Here is a 19,490-nt window from a genome sequence, read left to right as displayed (position 1 = left end):
ATAATTTCAATCAAATAATTTCGCAAAAAAAAAATTTTTTTTTTTGGGGGGGGGGGAATTATTTGATTTTTCACAAAATTAATTCATTTTTCACAAAATTATTTGATTTTTCACAAAAAACGGACCCTGTGAAAAATCCTGGACAGACCCCTGAGAAATGTATTTTGTTGTAAACCTTTCTTTTTTCATATTTTGAGAATTACTTATGAATCTTCTTTGTGTTTACAGTTTGCAAGTTTGTTTCTATCTAAAGGTTGAGGCTTCAGGAAGAAAAAACACTGCAAAACATCAAGAATCTTGAAATTGTGAGGAACTGTGAAACTTTTCCTAGTAAATTGAAAACTCTTCTGTTATGTTTTTTGAAAACTAATATAGATTGAAATATTTTAAATATTTTAAAAGTGGAATTTGCTTTGAAATTAAATTATTTTTTCTGGAATTACTATTTGTACACAATTTGTACGCCAAGTTTTCTTCTGAGTGGAAAACTTTGCTGATCCTTTTTCCCCTGCGTTATTTAATCCTTTTTGGGATGGAGACCCACAGAAAGTTTTTCTACTGGATGAGTTTTGGCAAGAACCGACTCTCTACAGGTCGAAGCATTTTCTCTCTACAAATGTAAACTAGTTAAATTTTGTGGAAAGTGAGTTTCATTCCTTTTTAAAACATGTAGTACAATTTTTTTTCAACCACAATAAATAAAAAGAAAATGCTTGATATTTTATTATAAAATCAAAACATAAAGTATTTTACTGTTGTTGAAAGTACCTAAATGAACATCATATTTCTAATGCAAAGTACACAGATATATTTAGATTTGGCATCATCAAATAGTTTAAGAATATTGTGATAGTTTATTCAATGTTTTATGTAAAATCATACTGTACAGATGAATGTAACAACTTGACATTCATGCATAAGTAGTGTGTAATTTTTTCTTTTACATTGAGCATCCTATGCATATTATTCTGAGTTTTTTGCTATCTTTATCAGTACACTATCTTGGAAAATGACAGCCACAAAAGCATACATCATGTGTTCATCCCAAACAGGATAAATATTAATTATAACAAGAACCATTTTTGAGTAAGGTTTTGTTGTAGACCTTAGGTAACGACAAAATCGAATTACAACTAGACTATTTTCAAAATTTTACTGAATTACTTGTTTCTTAATCTTTTACCTACCTACATTTAATCATGAGTATTAAGTGTTCCAGAGGTTATTTTTTAAAAATTTTCTATCTATATTTGCTCTTAGCTTTTATAAATACAGTAATTTAAGTGATCTTAGCATTTGCTGTTTATGAAAGATAAAACTTTACAGAAAATTATCTAAATGAAAATAAGTAGATTCGGTCGAAGAAAAAAGAAACTGAGAGATGGAAACTCGCACTAAAGTGAAAAATCTTCCTTGTGACTTCTGTGGTAAATCCTTTGCTCAGTTGCAAGATTTAAAAAAACATTTGAGAGTTCACACCGGAGAAAAGCCTTATGAATGTGATGATTGTCCAAAATCATTTGCAACCAAAAGCAATTTAACTCATCATTTGAAAACTCATACTGAAGAAAGGCAATATTCTTGCGAGTATTGTAAAGGTACCTTCAGTTGGAAGATAAGTTTAGATGAACACTTGAGAGCCTACCATGGAGATAAACTGCATATATGCAAGTTCTGTGATCAAAAATTCGCAAGAAAAAATAACTTCAAAGTACACTTAAGGACTCATACCGAAGAGAAGCCATACGTTTGTGATGTTTGTGGGAAACAATTTATCGCATTAGGCAACTGGAAAAGGCATTTGGTTACTCATACTAAAGAAAAGCTTCATGCTTGTGATTATTGTAAAAGCAAATTTGCTGAAAAAAATGACCTTAAAGTTCATTTGAGGGTTCATACCGGAGAGAGGCCGTTTTCTTGTGAGGAATGTGGAAAGTCTTTTGAGCAGAAATATAAACTCAAAAGGCACTTGCTGGTACATACCGGGGCGAAATCACATTCATGTGAACATTGTGGAGATAAATTTGCATTCAGCTATGGTTTGAAAAGACATTTAAAAATCCACTCAGTTGAAAAGTCTGCTGACAGTGATATGGATTTATTGGCATTGGAGGAGAAAAAAAGAAAACCATCCCTTTCTTCCAAGACTAAAGAAAAACAGCATGCTTGTAAATTTTGTAAAAGAATGTTCAGGAGGTTAGATAACCTGAAAGATCACATGAGAAGCCACACTGGAGAGAAACCATTTGCGTGCGATTATTGTGGTTTGTCTTTTGCGAAGAAAAGTAATTGTAAAGCACACATGAGGACTCATACGGGAGAAAGGCCGTATGCTTGTGATTTTTGTGATAAAACATTTACATTTGCAAATGTCTGGAAACAGCATTTGAAACTTCATACAGCTGAGAAGGCATATTCTTGTGAATATTGTGAAAAGACTTTTTCTCAGAAAAACAGCTACTCCAATCATTTGAGATTGCATACAGGAGAAAAGCCGTACTCTTGTGAGTTGTGTGACATGTGTTTTGCCGACAAAGGGAAGCTGAAAGTACATTTGCTGCTGCATACTGGGGAGAGACCTTATTCTTGTGAATATTGTGAAAAAAGTTTCTTGTACAAAGTGAGCTTAACAAAGCATTTAAAAACTCATTCTTTAGAAAAGACCTAATCAGTTAATGGAGCCATTCTAGTGAATATTGTGAAAAGACTTTTTCTCAGAAAAGCAGCTGTGCCATTCTTTTGTGATTGCATACTGGGGAAAAGCCATCATACTCTTGTGAACTATGTGACATGTTTTTTTTTTCTGAGAAAAGGAAACTGAAAGTACATTTGATGCAGTGAGAAGCAAAGGGAAGTAAGTGGCAAAATGAAAAATTTGTAGATAACCAGTACAAATGGTAGGTTAACCTCTTATCTGTCTTGGGGCATGATTTAGAAAAACTTTTCAATGAGAGCCTACCTAGGACCTTATCTTTGCGTTTTAATAAAAACTTAAAAATGTTCACTTACATCCCTTTGCCTCATTTGTTGTGCATACTGGGTAGAAACCTTATTTTTGTGAGTATTATGAAAAATATTTCTTGTATAAAGTGATCTTAACAAAGCATTTGAAAAGTTATTCTAAAGAAAAAAACCTAATCGGTTAATGGAAAAAAAAAAAAAAACTAGTATGAAAATGCCTAAAAGGATACTCTCCCTCCCCCCCCCCATTTTGGTTCCTGATAAAAATAGAATAATTTTAAAAATGCTTGGAGCAAAAAACCAAATGAATAAATTATTACATATTGGCCTTAGAGCAGGGGGTTCCTGACCTTTTTGCTTTCAAGAGCATATTCTAGAAAACCGGTTAAAAGGCAGACAACATGTTGTTTCAAGGTGAATTAATTGTTGGACAGTATAGTTTAACGTATAAAATTTTTTCTAAATATTCTTGTGTAAAATAAGTAATTACTGAACAACGCATATAAAATCTAGGAAATAAAAGAAGGAATCTTTAAAAATATAAATCTTGAAGTCAGTACAATTTTAATTATTGCATTTCATTGGCCATTGTTTCGTATTTAGAAAATACGTATGATGATATTCCTGCTCGTAAGCTGACGTCCATAGCAATCACCCTCTATGGTTGCCGTAAACAGGATTTCAAATGAATATGTGTTACCGCAACACAATTTTATTTCATGTGCTGTAACTTATGAAGAATGTATGTAAATTATGTTTTGAAATTTTGAAAATTGAAAGTTTTTGTTTCCAGTTATTCTTTCCTTACTTAAACAAGTACTGAAATAAAAATGACATTTTACTTTGTGATTTTATCTGTGTTGAACTTCATTTCTACCTTCTGCAATTGACCATAAAAATTAAAAAAACTTTGGCATGTATGATAGCATTAAAAAAACAAAAAAAAAAAAAAACTGAAAGTGTGAGCACACGTAAAGCCATCTATTAGATTAGGCAGGCGCCGCGGGCATAGAATTGTGTACCCTTACCTTAGAGCAATTCTAAGACAAGGCTGAACACAACAGTAAGATATAATACTGTTACTCTGAAGTGACAAAATAGGAAATGGCTTTTGTGATTCTTTACTATGATAAAATAACTTAGTTGTTAAAGGATCTTTCCTCTTGGAATGAGTTGTTTCATTTAAATATTTTTGTTTTAATGTCTTAATTTTTTTCATTATATGTCTTTTGCATGTAGGGGCATTCCACGGTATTTTTGACATTAAGTACAGTCCATAACGTCACCTTTTTTTGCCATAACTTTTTAATTTACTGTTTGATTTGCAAATTATTTTAATTTGAGCTGGTGTGTTGGTAGGAAAAGATCAAAATAAAATAATATGCTAATCAAACAATAAATTAAAAAGTTATGGCAAAAAAGGTCACGTTACGGACTCTACATAAATGTCAAAAATACCTTGGAATGCCCCTGTAAACAAGTAAATTGTGTCAAGTGTGTGTATTGTTACTGTTGTGTAATTAATGCTTAGTTTTCCAATCTTTTTAGTGATCAACGTTTGTCTGTTAATATATTCTTTTTTTTCCTCCATTGAACTGATATTTTTCTCAGATCTATTTATTTATTTATTTATTTTTTTTTGTATTTTTTAAGCTTTTAATTTATGAACACAATAGTTTTTGGATATATATTGCCTTAATTGCATTTTTCAACAAAGAGTCTTAAGTTCTGTGAAAAGTTTTCAGTATGCATTCTATCTTATCATCAGTGAACTATCCCTGTGGTTTTATTGCATAGATGGTTTGTTTGTGGAAAACAACAATTTCATTTTAGAGTTCAAAACCAAAACTAATTTCATGTTTTTGCAATGTCTTGACTATATGTTGGTCTAATTTTATGTTAATGCTTTGTTCTTTTGACACAAGATTATTTCTTGGCCATTATGATCTCTAACAATATTTAGGCTTGTATATGTTTTGGTGAATAGTAAAAATACACATTTTTCTAATGTTTTTGTTACTTTGAGTTTGTTTACTCAAACTTTTATTTTTCCTTTTAAAACATTTTTTCGTAAAGTCCATCAATAAAAAACATAATATAACAAACCTATGATAATTTATCTAATAGAGGTCCAAAGGGAATATAAAAAACAAAAATCTTTGATATTATACTAATAAATCAATATAAATGCAAATAAAGTCTCAAGTTTTTTTTAAATCAAGGTTTGTAGCACAGTGGCAGGTTTCTAAATTGGCCAGCTAGCCATTGTCTACTGCGGCAGACTTTTATTGTGTGAGAAATTTTTCAATGCAGAAATTTCTTTGGCGACCACTTGAAACAGAGTATCAATTTTGGAAATTTTTTTTTTACTTTTGCAAGAAATGTAGCATGGGTGGCAATAGTTTTCAGCTTATGGGCTGTAATTTGTTTCAACTTGTTGACAGCACCCACACTTGTAGATCTGCTTCTGGCCATAATGTCATGAATACTTCATTGGTCAATGAAGAAGATGAAAAGGGTGAAATGGAAATATCTGTTGCGAAAGACAAAAGTCATAGTGGATGTTAAATATTGAACATTCTTTGTCCCTTTAAAAACATCTCATTATTTACATTCTAGTTGCTAATGAGCAAATTTTTCAATCTTTTTGCTTGAGCTTTGCTCTTGAAACTTTAATAATGAGAATTACTGTAAAAGCTTTTTCTTGAACGTTTTTTATAGGACCAACATAGCCAGAGTGCCACAAGTGCTGATGAGGAAAAGCATGAAGACTGAATCAGAAAAACAAACGGAGCTTAGAGAATGTTGTGAAACAGAGGATTGTAATGGGAATTGTAAAATAAATTTAGAAAATGATAGTAATAAAAAAGAATACACTTGTGATTTCTGCAAAGACACTTTCAGCGAAACGATTCAATTGGATGCTCATTTAAAAACCCACATTTTGAAAACTCCCCTGAAATCTTGTGCATTCTGTGGAAAAACACTTAAATCTACAAATTCTTTGAAGAGGCACCACATGATACATACTGGTGAAAAGCCATACTGTTGTATTCATTGTGAAAAGGCTTTTTCTTCAAGATATTGCTTAGATAGACATTCTCGTACCCACGAGAAGACCCATGAAAAGAAAAGCTCATATTCCTGTTCTTATTGCCAAAAAACATTTTCAAGTGAATTTTCCTTAGTACAGCATACCAGGTTCCATTGTGATGGAAAAGTATTTTCTTGTACTCAGTGTGACAAAAAGTTTTCTTCCGAGTTTTGCTTGAACAGGCATGTCCGACTTCATGCGGGCGAGAAGCCGTACTCGTGCACCGAGTGCCAGAAACGCTTTTCTACTAAATATTGCCTAAATAGGCACATCACAACTCATAGTTCCGAAAGGCCCTATAGCTGCAGTCAATGTAGCGCCTCCTTTAATCGCCGTTCCAATGTAAAAAAGCATATGGAAACTCATGAAGGAAAAAGAGAACATTGCTGTAAAATTTGCAAGAAAACATTCACCCGATTAACATATTTAACAGCACACATCAGGGTTCATACCGGGGAGGAGCCCCGAAGAGATCATTCTTGTCCATACTGTGAAAAGTCGTTCACTCGTAGAAGGAATTTAGCCGACCATATGAAAGCTCACACCGGCGAAAGGCCGTTCTCTTGCGAATATTGCGAGAAGACCTTCGTTCATCAAAAGGATATGAAGATACATTGGAGAGTTCACACGGGGGAAAAACCTTATTCGTGCGAAATTTGCAACAAGGCTTTTACTTACAAGAAGACTTTCAAAGATCATTTAAAAACACACAAAACAAACTCGAATAATTGAGTCTTGTCCTGCAAAATTTGCCACCATCTAAGATTTTACTTATTTTTGTATTGATACATATTTTTTGTAAATGATGTGAATGTTAATTATACCTCTCAACAGTGTTTGATTACTGAATAGGCAAACTAAGCCATGACTTAGGGCTCCCGCTATTTCGGGGCCAGATGGCAAAAGTTATTTTGGTCTATGGCTAAAATTGGTAAAGTTTGAATACAGGGGCCCCAAAAAAGTATTTGACTTGGTGCTCTCGAATATCTTAGTCAGGACCTGTCTCTTAAGTGTACTACTGCTATGTTGAGAACACTTCTGAAAAATAACACATATTATTGTATATCAGTTAAAAAGTTTTGCAAAATAAAACCATTGTAAAGGGATAAAAATAGAAACAGCAAATTGTGGTCGGCAAGCATTTTTGTGTGGGAAACATCATTATCCAATCAGCGAGCACACATGGGGCATACCCAACAAGTATGGCTCAGAGCAGTGCGACCATTTTCGTAAAGCATCTCACTGAGTGGAAGTTAAAAGTCCGATTTTGGAGTTGAAGCCTAAAGTTCCTATTTTTTTTTAGTTCATAATTTTTTATAGATTCACCTTATAAATGTCATGTTTCAACCTACAAAGAAGCTGAAAAATTATGTTGCAGAAAATATATATTTACTAATAATTGTGATACCACGACACTTTTTCCCACATGTGTTAAAGCGTATGGGAGATGTTAAACTTACAAATACACCTTGATCTTTGGCTCTAATATCTCGCTCATTATTTCTTAAAGAGTAGCTAGTGTATACTCTCCACTCATGCCATGCAACAGGGTATTTCTAAGATTTTTTGTTATGGGTTTTTTTTTTAGGGAATGTAGGACAAAAAAGTGCAAATCATACTGAGCAGAAACCAAAATTATTCTTCATGAATTTAAAAATATTTAAAAAAAAAATGTATGTTCAAATTATATTTTGTTGACAAATTTTCATTTTAAAAACTTTGCATGAGCTCTCAATGTTCCATTCTTCAGCAACTTTGATCATAGATTTTAACTTCTTTCTGATAATTTTTTTATTTGACAATTCACCTTTGACAAATTTTCATTTTAAAAACCTTGCATGAGCTCTCAATGTTCCTTTCTTCAGCAACTTTCATCATAGATTTTAACTTCTTTCTGATAATATTTTTATTTGACAATTCACCTTTGAACTATAAAGGAAGTGGTCTGTTGCTGTGATGGTGTGCAGATATTAAAGCAGTCATTTTCTCTTCATTTCCTTGAAACAATTTCTGACATTGATGAAGCATGATTTCGTTTTTATTGAAAATAATGTTTTGTCATTTGGTCAAAAACTCTGTTTGAAAATTTAAATTCAACATTTCTTTCTTTCTTCCTTTTTTTTGCTCAAAGTTTGACTAGTAACCCAATAAACATGAAAAAACTCACTTGCCTTCAAAATTCCCATATTACGTTCACAATCCACTTTAAAGGTTTCTTAATATCTTCTAGGACCAATCTTAAACTTTTTTTTTCATATTTGTCTTCAGTTCTGGGCATCCTAAAAGCAGGTTGAAAAGAAAAGAATCGGCCACCTCTTGATTCTCGTCCATGCCTTATGAAAATATGTTAAAGCATTAGCATAATTCATATGCTAATGCTTTAACATATTAAATATATAATTCATAATTAGCAAGAATCAATAACTGCATGTTCTAAAACCGAGCTAACATTCATTGTTGAGCCAAAAAATCCAGCTAGCTGGTTTTTGGACCTCTTTTAGATCATTCAGTACTTTAAGTTGATTGTGTCGGCAGCCATTACTAAACAAACAAGTAGTTCCAAGCCTTACAAGAAGCCCATGACATCTATTTTGTTGTGAGGTAAGAGACACAAACTTTACTGCAAAACTTTTAAAAGGGAGAAACTCAGTTTCACATGCCTTGAAAGGTTTCAATTTCTCAAATGTAAGTTTTTCTTTTTAACACTAGAATTCCAGTGATCTTTTTATACCTAGAAATACAGAGAGGGTCATTTTGACCCCTGAAAAAAAATCTGCATAATTCCCTACATACTGTTAAATATTTATAAAAATTAGCTCAAAACAAACATATTTATAATAAATGCAGTTTATTTAAAGAATACAGAGATGTTCAGGATACATACTAAAATATTTAAAAAAAAAAAGTTAAAAATGCTCTTCAAAAAACTAGCTCACTTTCAGTTACATTTCAGAAATTGTGGGTAATGTTTCCTTTTTTGTACAAAAACATTATGAATGCTCCAATTTCCTAAAATGATGTAGTCTAAAAGACATTTTTGAGTTTCTGCTCTGTTTCAGCATCAGTAATTCTGTTTGAAGTTTTTTTTCCTGAAAAGATCAAAATGACAACTGCCGGCATTTTCGGTTGTAACCCTTTAGTTTGGTTTTAAAAGAATTACAATTTTCTTGAAAACTTTTTATTATTACACAGCACAATGATTTAGGGAAAGTCAAGGAAGGATTAAGCTTTTTATGAAAATACAGAGTAATAGTTAGCAAAAAAAACGTTTGATTGGGATCTAAAATAACCCCTTCCGTAATTTTAGTGTTAAACAGTTCTCACCTTTGCATAGTGAAATCATGTGGAGGATTTGAAATTAAAAAATAGTCATTGAATAAAGAGTTAGTGCTTCAAAATGCAACAGCCAAGACCATTTGCTCACCAATATTTTGCTCAATCCTGTTTTTCTATTTGATGCCATTTTTATCGCTGTGCACAACCTCTTTCCCCCATTTTCAACGGGTTGCCTGCTTTTAGACCACTTCCTCTATCTCTAAACACATAGATGCCCAGTCCCCCTAAGAGCAAAGGTGCACCCCCAATTGCAACCCCCTCCCAAAATTGAAAAATCCTCCTAACCCCCCTAAAAATTTCAGTGGTGTAGTCTGTGCCATGACCCCCCCCCCCAGGTGGGCACCCCTGCTAAATATTTATGACAATCATCTAAAACCTTAAGAAAAGATTTGGTTTTTAACACAGTGCTTTTTAGAACATCATACAAGTCAATTTAATATTTTGTTATGTTAATTGATTTGTTAAATTTTATTGTATCAAGATCAAGTGTGCCTACACTTTCAAATGTGTTAAATTATATGCATTAACCCCTTGAGGACCAGCGCTCGGAAAATGAAGCGCACCTACGGGACCGAACGTTCTGAAATGGAATGCCGCCATCGGCCCGAGCATTTACAGAAGTTAAGCCTAACTGAACAAAAATATTCATATAAAATCAGCATCTTAAAATAATGGCTTGAAATTTTAATTTTGCTTAAACAATGTACTACTGATTACTAATTATTAATATAAAGACTGTTACATTATTAGAAGGAAGTGAAATAAGTAGAATACTAAAACTTTAACCATGTGCACAAAATTAAATGATATGTGCACAAAAACAAAGTTAGAGTTTGACATCGTGAGTGTGGAATCAAAGAAAAAGAAATGTAGCAAAAAAATATGTTCTTTATGTAATTTTGATTAAAACAACTTAGGTCAACGAATTTAAACTAGTTATATTTCCCACGCAACAAGTCTCAAAACTGCTTCATAATTCACTCGAAAACATTCCCTTTCACTCACTTCGCTAACCATTTTTATTGCAGTTTCCCATTCTCCAAATGAAAAAGAATAAATACAGAAGAACAATATCAGAAAGGATTCAAAAATAATCATAAACTTCAGGCCTCTTGAAATCATTCCTGTACTCTCATTGAACGGGGAATCCCAAAAGTCTGGAACACATACGCAAAAATATTTTAACCTTCCTTCCCTCCCCCATAATTTATTCAGCTAGATGTATATCTCTTTCAATTACTCGTAAAAAAAAAGAGAAGCAAAGATATAAACAAGAGCAATTGAGACCTCATAAATCATATGCGCAGAGCAGTGATTCACTGTTGTTTACATAAAAAAAAATCTATCCCATTGAGAGACCCAAATAAGAAACTAAAGCGTGTGCATGAAGGTCAAATACCATGTGACTCGAATATGATCAAAGTTATAGCCATTTAGCGCCATCTATTATTGTTAAATATTCAATTCAATCGTTCCATTTCGAGAAAGCATATACGTGACGCTGGGACGTCAGTGTCGATCAGAGCGCGTAGCGGAGAAGTGACGCTGGGCTGATAGGAGAGTCGTTGCGTAGCGTCCGCGTGACGCTGGGTGCGAAGGGATTAAAGGGCACCAGTGCTCATTTTCTTCTATTATGTTTGAAATGCCTAGAAATATTAGGTCTTTCCGTTTAAAAAAAAAATGAATATTCATAAAAAAATGTTCATGTGATTACATTTTGTTGAAATGTTTCAATTTTTATGTATTTTATAATATGCATGTTTTTGAAATTTATTTAAAGAATATAAATTAATGAATGTTAACCATCTTTTGAAAAATGAGTTATTTGAAATCAATGTTATTTGTGTAAAATTCTCAGGAAATATCTTTTGAGTATACAGTCTCAACCTTCGTTAATCTCAGTTAATCTGTTCCAGACTCTACCGTGATATTTGAATTTCCGCGACGTATGATTCTTTATTTATAAATCAAATGTGCTCCTAGCTAAAGCTTATAAAACTGAATAACAACCTTTTAAATACATTTTTTTTTTATCTTGGCTAGAGCCCTCTAGACATTATATAACAGCCTTTAGTAACCATTTTAGTTTTGTGTTACTAAATTTATTGCACACAACATGGAATAAAAGCATCTTAGATTTAATAAAGATCTCATTGTTAGTATTGGGTAATAAACTTCACACACAGTTCTTGCACTCTACTATTACCCATGAAAATAGCACAACTTATTTGTTCCATAATAAAAATAGTGCAAATTAGTCACAGTATCTCCCTTCTCTTCTTCATTCTATTCTTATAAAAAGTAATTTACTGTCTAACCACGGATTATATGGAAAGCCAAACATTCGGTTTACACGCGGAAATGGAAGCATCTATTAGTTTTCATGGATGTCAGATTTTGCAGATGTATGTTAGCCTCTAAATTAAGCAGAGTCTCATTCAAATGAGCAGAATACGTGCATAAAATTTTTATTTTTCCCCTCATTCAGATGGAGTCGCCTTAGCTGGATGTTTGCCAATTCCATACAATCCGTGGTCAAACAGTAGTTCAAAAAAAAAAAAAAAAAAAACACACACACACATATACAGTGGCTCCCAAAAGTGTTCGTACACCTGCGACTTTACAATGAAATTGGCCATTATCCATTGATTAGAATTAATATTTCGAACTAGGTATTTTATTATAAAATCTATGATCTATTTTTCAGAAAACTACATGAAAATTTTTAATAAAACATTAAAACATAATTTTTTAAAAATCAAAAACCAAAAATTGCCGGAAATTTTATCTCACAAAAGTCTTCGTACACTTTGAAAAAATGTCAAAAAATTGGTAAATAATGTAACTTTTTACAAAGTTATTATTTAGTAGAATATCATGCAGTATCAACAACAGCTTTTAAACGTCTGGGAATAGATTTCATTGTTTTTTCTTTCTTTTTTTTGTGCAATTTCTGAGTAAGTGTTCAGTCGCACTTCGAGTCTTACTGTTTCTAGTTCGCTTTTCGTTTCAATGGTGTATTTTCGTAATCTAGCTACCAGATATCTTCAAATATGTTTCATTAAGTTCAAATCTGGTGATTGAGGAGATATTTCTAAACTTAAGGACAATTTTTGAGGCACCAAATGCAAACGTGTGCTTCTTATCGTTATCTTGATTAAATAAAACAAAGTTGTTTCCGATTACCAAATTTTGGGCTAATAGTTTAAAACTTTTTTAAAAATATTTAAATGAACAGTATAATTTATTATTGCATCCAAAAATTCCAAATTTCCAAGTCCTGATGCTGTTAATGCACCCTCACACAAGAACACCTTCACCGTCCTGATTAACTGATCTAAGTTCTTAAGATTAAATTCCTCATTTTTTCTTCTCTTGACAATTATACAACAAGTTAACCAAAAATATTAAATTTATTTTCATTTATAAGTAAGACGTTGTTCCAAAACGTTTTGAGCTTATTTATCATTGATTTTACGACGGAAAGCATAAGCTTACTGTTTTTCGCAGGAACAAGAAAATTTCTGCGGGAAGAGGTCCCCCTTAATCCAGCTAATCAGAGAACTTGGTGAACAATTTGACGTGAAAACTAAACATAAAATGTTTCATTCAATTCTGCAGAAACTTTTTCAGCACTCAAATATGTATTTTTCATAATTTTTTAAACTGTAAACCTCAGATCACACTTCGTTAACTTTGCCAGTTGACCTTTTCTTACCTTGTTTTCGATCCGATTCTTGTCTTTAAAGCATTTTATCAAGCACTTCACTATGGAATGGTATAAATTAACTAATTTAGAGACATTTCAAACAAATTTATGGCTACTGTGAGGGGAAAAAATCAAATTTCGAATCATGTTTGTTGTTTTCCATGCGTACCTGTCATTTTAAAATAATAAGCAGAATATTAGGGAATAAATAAACAAAAAATTAAAGGCAAATGACTTTACAGTGTCATTACAATGCAAAAACAATTAAAAAAACCACATATGATAATTTTAATCATGAATTTATTCGAAAATATTTCCGTGTACGATGACTTTTGTGGTGTATTTTTTTTTCTGTCTCTTCGTTTTTTCACAAATTTCAAAAATAAAATCTGGCAATATTTTGAAAAAAAACTGATGGGTTTTATTCAGAATGGCATAGGAATGATGTGAAAAAAAATTGGACTTCATATTCGAATTCAGTTTTGCATTATTTTGGTTTTACTACAAAATTTCAAGGTGTATGAACACTTTTGGGAGCCACTGTATATACATATACATTATGAGATACATATTTTAAATATAAATACAGAGACATTGAAAAAATGAAGGAATAAATACTAAAGTGTCGGTCCCTGGTTCACCTTTTTTCATTTTTATGTTCTTACGTTTTGCATCTTCAATTTTATTTAGAATGTTCATTCATGAATATATATATATACAAATGTATTAATTCCCTCTCAATAATACAGTGCCATACAATCCCAAGTTAAGTGTTCAATGGTTGAAACTAGATTTCAATTCCGTGCACTTTCTCCAGCAATTTTATATCCCCTCCCCCTCAACTAGCACTACAACCCCCCCCCCCCCCAAGAGCTTATCTTACTTAAAAACCATTTTATTATTCTATTGAAGGGTATTCAAAATGAGAGCATAAAAAAAAGCTAATGACTGCTTGAAAAAAACTGCTATGGAGTGAAAGCACGAAGTGGCGAAAGATGACTGTACATTTGAAAATTATTTGCCTACAATGTTTCTAAACCTCAGACCTCATGAATTCCTAATTATTTCTTGCATAATGTGCTGTTTGATGTATGACCGAGTAATTAGATATGAGTAAGTTTAAATGCTGTTAATAAATAAATGTGTTTAATTTTGTGATTAATTTTGAAGCACATACAATAAATATTCAACACATTTGAAAAGTGTTTCTTATGTTTTCTTTTATGCAAACAAAAAATCATAATAGTGCATATATGTATAATGTAATGTGAAGAATTTTGAACACATGAAAAGAGCGTTGTGCTGCCTGTTGGAATACGCAGTGGACAACATTGCTTCTGCTCCTTTGATTGCAGTTAGTGATGTTCCGGATATCCGTATCCATAGATATTTGAGGGAAAATAAAGACCTGTATCCGTATCCGTTACTTTTTTGACGGATCTTAAACAGATCATTTCTATTCTAAAAATTTTTAAATATTTGAACAAATAAAGACTCTTAAATTCCGTTTAAATTAGGTTTTATTCCCTATTTAAATTATAAGGTATCATTTCTGAAGCCAATTTGTACCCCCCCCCCCTCCCGTTGCAAAAAGGAAGGGGAAATAAGTTTTGAAAGTGTGTATCAGTGTGTCTTTTTGTGGCATCGTAGCTCCTAAACAGATGAACCGATTTTGATAGTTCATTTTTCGTTCAGAAGTTGACTTGATCGAAATTGTTCTTAGCTTGACCTCGTTTTTGTAGAAATTTAATTACCGGAGATATTAATTAAAAACCGATTTAACGTTTTTCACAATTATGGTAGTAAAAATTTACCCATATGTTAAAAATGTTAGCCGTAATTGAAAGAACAAAACTTTCTGTGTTTGATATTTATTTGAAACTTTCAACTTATATGCAGTAGGAGCTATGATCTTGTTAAGTAAATAAGTTAAGCCTTTATACGTGTGATTGGTAGCGATTTCATAGTCGGAAGATAAGGAGAAAAACCTCAATGATTTAGAATTTTTACCTGCTGTCAGTTCATATTTGTTAATAAATGTGTTTTCTGACCCACGAAATTCATCTTAATATGAGGTCAGCTCTCTGAAACATGTTTTGTTTTTTTATTTTTTAATTTTTTTTTGTTTTTGTTATTGATTTGGGGTTTGTTATTCTTCATTTTTTTTCCTCGGCATCCTTTAAAAAAAAGTGCGACTAAATTCTCTATTTACTGTTTGTAAAGGTGTTCCCTGCCCTGTATTTTGTCGGTCAGAGAAGTTCGGTGGAATGGGTCAGCGCTGCATTTATGCTGAAATAAAATGGGAAAAATTATTTCTAGCTTTACACTCTTGCTCCTGTATCCTACATCTACCGAGTAAGCTAGAAATAATATTTCACATTCCATCTAAGCATTAATGCAGCGCTGACCAATTCTTTTCCACTCTCCCTCAATCTTAACGGAGACTTCTTTAAAGAGTAAATCATAGTATTGATTATATTTTTGCCACAGTTGACATTTTTTGAAGAAACTGCCATTATTCTGACAGGAAATACCTTCCATAACAAATTTTACACTTGGATAGTTGAATTGGGTAAAAAAAATTGAGATCCGTATCCGCGGATCTTGACACTAATGATCCGTACCCGTATCCGCGGATCTACTTTTTTAACGATCCGGCACATCACTTATTGCAATGCTAAGAAAGTGAAAATATTGAGTATATTTTATGGGTAGGGTTTGGGTATTAAAACAAAAAGGTGTGCGTACCTCAAGAGGTGAAAGTGTCTTGAATTGACCAGAAGTATTCTAAAGCGACAGGGATTTATTGTAATCAATTTGTATTTAATGCAATATTAGTGGTGCATAAATATAAAGAAACAATAATGGGTTGTTATCAAAACATATTTGATGATATGTATTTTTCTCTGAAATGATTTACTTTGTTTTGGAGGCAGTGTTACCAACCTCATTTCATGAGAAAGCTCTACAATCTCTTAAATTTGATTTTTGTTAACATGAGCCAATGTAAGACAACCCATGTATTAATAGAAGGAAAGTTTGCCCCGCGTATAGGTCTAGCTCCTTGCTTTGAGTGGTCCCACTTACATACCATGCAGTCAAAATATGTCCATTTGTCTCAGTGTCAGAGCATTATTACAACATTAATGCTTTTTATTACATGGGAGACTATTTTAGAAACTATTTTCTACATCTAGCTTCTATTTTGAAGACTTTTTCATTTTACATGTCACAAATGCAATTATTTTTAGTTGCAGAACTTGGGGATAACCCTAGCAATACTTGTATCTTAGTGGCTATACGTGATACTTTCATGAAAATCAATAAAATTATTCTCATAGTAAGTAAACTAATTTCTAAAATCTACAACTTATCTGAGATATTTATGATTCAGGGTATGATTCTGAAATATTATGATGAGGGTGATCGAAAAACTTCTTTTGGTTTCCTCGACTTGTTGGTTGCTCCCTAAATTCATTAGAATTTAATGTTTAGTGAAAAATGTCAGCTGAAGCAAACCTTTGATGCGACAAAAGTTGAAGAACACTTGTTCTACATTTATTTCGAGAAATTATTTAAAACTTGAATTTTTGCAAGTGTCTTTTTGTCTGCCACTGTTATAGGGTAAAGTCACCGTATTTCGTCCTCCCTAAGCTTTTCGGCAACTGAGTTGCATATGTTACGATCAATTAATCCAGGGAAAAAAAATGTATGTGTGGGAATTTATCCCAAATAACGCGAAAATACTTCACAAAACACATTTAATAAGGACAAACAGTATATAAACACAAAAAAACAAAAGTCTAACTTCGGTGTCTAGGATCTACACAACAAACATCTTTCAATCGCCTCTTCCATCGTTCTCCTAATGTACTCCGCTCATTGCGTTTTTTCGGGGCAGTTTACAGTTAAGTTCTTGGAGCTCTTACCCACATATATATATATATATATATATATATATATATACGAGGGTCAGTCAGAAAGTTAGTTGCACTGCTAAAGAAAACAGAAAAAGGATTGAAATTTTACAATAACTTTATTGTTATCTTAAAGTTTCATTCAAAATCCACTTTTTAACGTAACCACCTCCGTTATTTAAGCACTTGTTGAGGCGTGGTACAGGTTTTTCGATGCCTTCTGCAAAGGAATCCCGTCCAATGTCCGATAACTATTGTTGGGTTGCAGCTTTCACTTTGTCATCCGAATGGCATCATCACTTTGAAAGTTCTTGTTTTATGCGACCAAAAATATCGAATTCAGGAGGTGAAAGGTTAGGGTGGCTTGGGAAGTTGATTCCTCACTTCCCACCTAAACTTGGTCTTCTCTCGCACTCAAAACGTCGTCAATATCTGTACGTATTCTCAGACATGTTGCACCATTTCACGATAGCTTAACATGACATTGCATTTTCACCATACACTTCATGCTACTGCACATAAATTTCAGTGCAGTTGCACCTTTTTGCCCACAAAATTGAATCACTGCATACATTCCCAATTTGGACACTACTTGCAGCTGTTGCGACTGATAATCAGAAAAACTGAACTTGTCTTGGGGAAGCCGCTACGTCGCACGATAAAGTTACATGTCTTAAGTATTGTCTCAGAATTTCATTAAAATTGTCTTAGACGGAACAGATTAAGGAACCCAGTAAGCAAAATATCTTGCCTCAGTATTGCATAAAGGTTGACATGCAAGAAAAATCATCTTGCATTAATGCTGCCTCAATGTTGTTATGTTACTCCCTTTATGCTGTCAGCAGGCTGCCACAATATTGGCTGACAAGGTGTATGCAACATAATATCAGGAAAATATCAAGGTAGGCTGCTTTTGTAATATTGCATACGTATTGATATGACAGGATAATATCAAGATGTTGTCATGACAGCATAAAATCAAGGTCTAGGCAAGATGATCTTGCTTTTGTAATCTTGCATACGTATTGATATGACAGGATAATATCAAGATGTTGTCATGACAGCATGAAATCAAGGTCTAGGCAAGATGATCTTGCTTTTGTAATATTGCATACGTATTGATATGACAGGAAAATGTCAGGATACATTGACATGACAGTATGAAATCAGCACGTTTGCAAGGTGTTTTATCTATTTATTTCTTTGTATTATTTTCACTTGAAACTCGAGAATTAAATTTCATTCTGTAATTATTTCTGTTATTCTTCAAGATAGTTTTCTAGCCTAAGAATATTTCCTTAAAGCTGACATCTGATCGGAAATTCATATAAAGGTATTAATAGTACTCACAATTTAATTTAAAAAATGAAAGTTTCTTCGTTTTGCGTAATACTTGACTTATTTTATAAATTCATGCTTCTAATTGTATTATAAAGACATAAAATGCCTAGTTAGGAATAATTGCGGAAGTTTTTATAACACATTTAAGAATAAAGAAAGTAAAATAATAAATAAGTAAATAAATACAATAAAGTACATTTCCAAATGGATGTCAGCATTGAAAATATCCCATGGACAAAACACATGAATTTATCTTAAAGAATAACATAAATAACCATTGAATAAAATTAATCTTACTCATGAGTTTGAAGTGATAATACGAAATTCTGGGCTTCATGTCCTTCGTTTCGAAGTCTAGGGACGAAAAAAGTTATTTTCGGCCATTTCTAACATTGATCGCACATCGTCTGCGATATGACTTGTTTAGTACTATATTAATAAACAAATGCAGTTATCAGTCATTCATAAGTTATTCCTAAAACAATACTATTCCACACTAATAACTAAGCAACCAACTTAAACGAAGCCTAAAGAACGCAACGACAACGCCACGTGCAGCTCCTCTGAACCGACTGAAATCGTAGGTCGAAGGAGGAAGATGTGCCAGCAATTCGAGGGACGCTGGGTAGAAAGAACTGTGCGCATGCGCAAGTATCAACGAAGGTCCACCTGTTCTATTGTGTACTAATTACCTTGACGGCGACAGCATGAAGTCAATACATCTTGACGGCGTCAATATGTATGCAATGTTGTTATTGTAAGGTAATATCAATATTGATATTTTAAGATGAATGCAATGTTGCATACGTGTTGTTATTGTAATATTGCTTTTTAATCTTTATGCAAGCTTTATGCAGTATGAAACACGTCAATATTGACGCCGTCAGTATAATATCAAGATCTGTCAAGATTGATGCAAGAAATTTTGCTATTAGGGAAGAAGTGCAACTAACTTTCTGACTGACCTACGTATATATATATAACACCACCAATTAAGACTAACATGGTATTTAAGCTGAAATACATGAAGTAGAATTTGTCATCCGTTAAAAAAAGTTTTTAAAAAGATTCACTTATACAACAATTAAAATTGTCTTGCTATCCCCCCGCCAATACACTTTCTAAAAGATGT

At 32.6% G+C, this 19,490-nt stretch overlaps 1 protein-coding gene across 1 annotated transcript; it reads left to right on the top strand.

Annotated features, from left to right (window-relative positions):
- Positions 1-1,381: 1,381 nt before the first annotated feature.
- LOC129223017 (gastrula zinc finger protein XlCGF57.1-like) lies at positions 1,382-2,668 on the top strand. Its single transcript, XM_054857581.1, has one exon. It carries the CDS (start codon positions 1,382-1,384, stop codon positions 2,666-2,668), a length of 1,287 nt encoding a protein of 428 aa, XP_054713556.1.
- Positions 2,669-19,490: the final 16,822 nt, after the last annotated feature.

This window comes from Uloborus diversus, chromosome 5, assembly GCF_026930045.1.
Source record: "Uloborus diversus isolate 005 chromosome 5, Udiv.v.3.1, whole genome shotgun sequence".
NCBI lineage: Eukaryota > Metazoa > Arthropoda > Arachnida > Araneae > Uloboridae > Uloborus > Uloborus diversus.
This window is presented reverse-complemented; position numbering and strand designations above follow the sequence as displayed.

Excerpts from the sequence above, each read along its gene's own strand:
- LOC129223017 (XM_054857581.1), top strand. The coding sequence starts at position 1,382 with ATGGAAACTCGCACTAAAGTGAAAAATCTTCCTTGTGACTTCTGTGGT.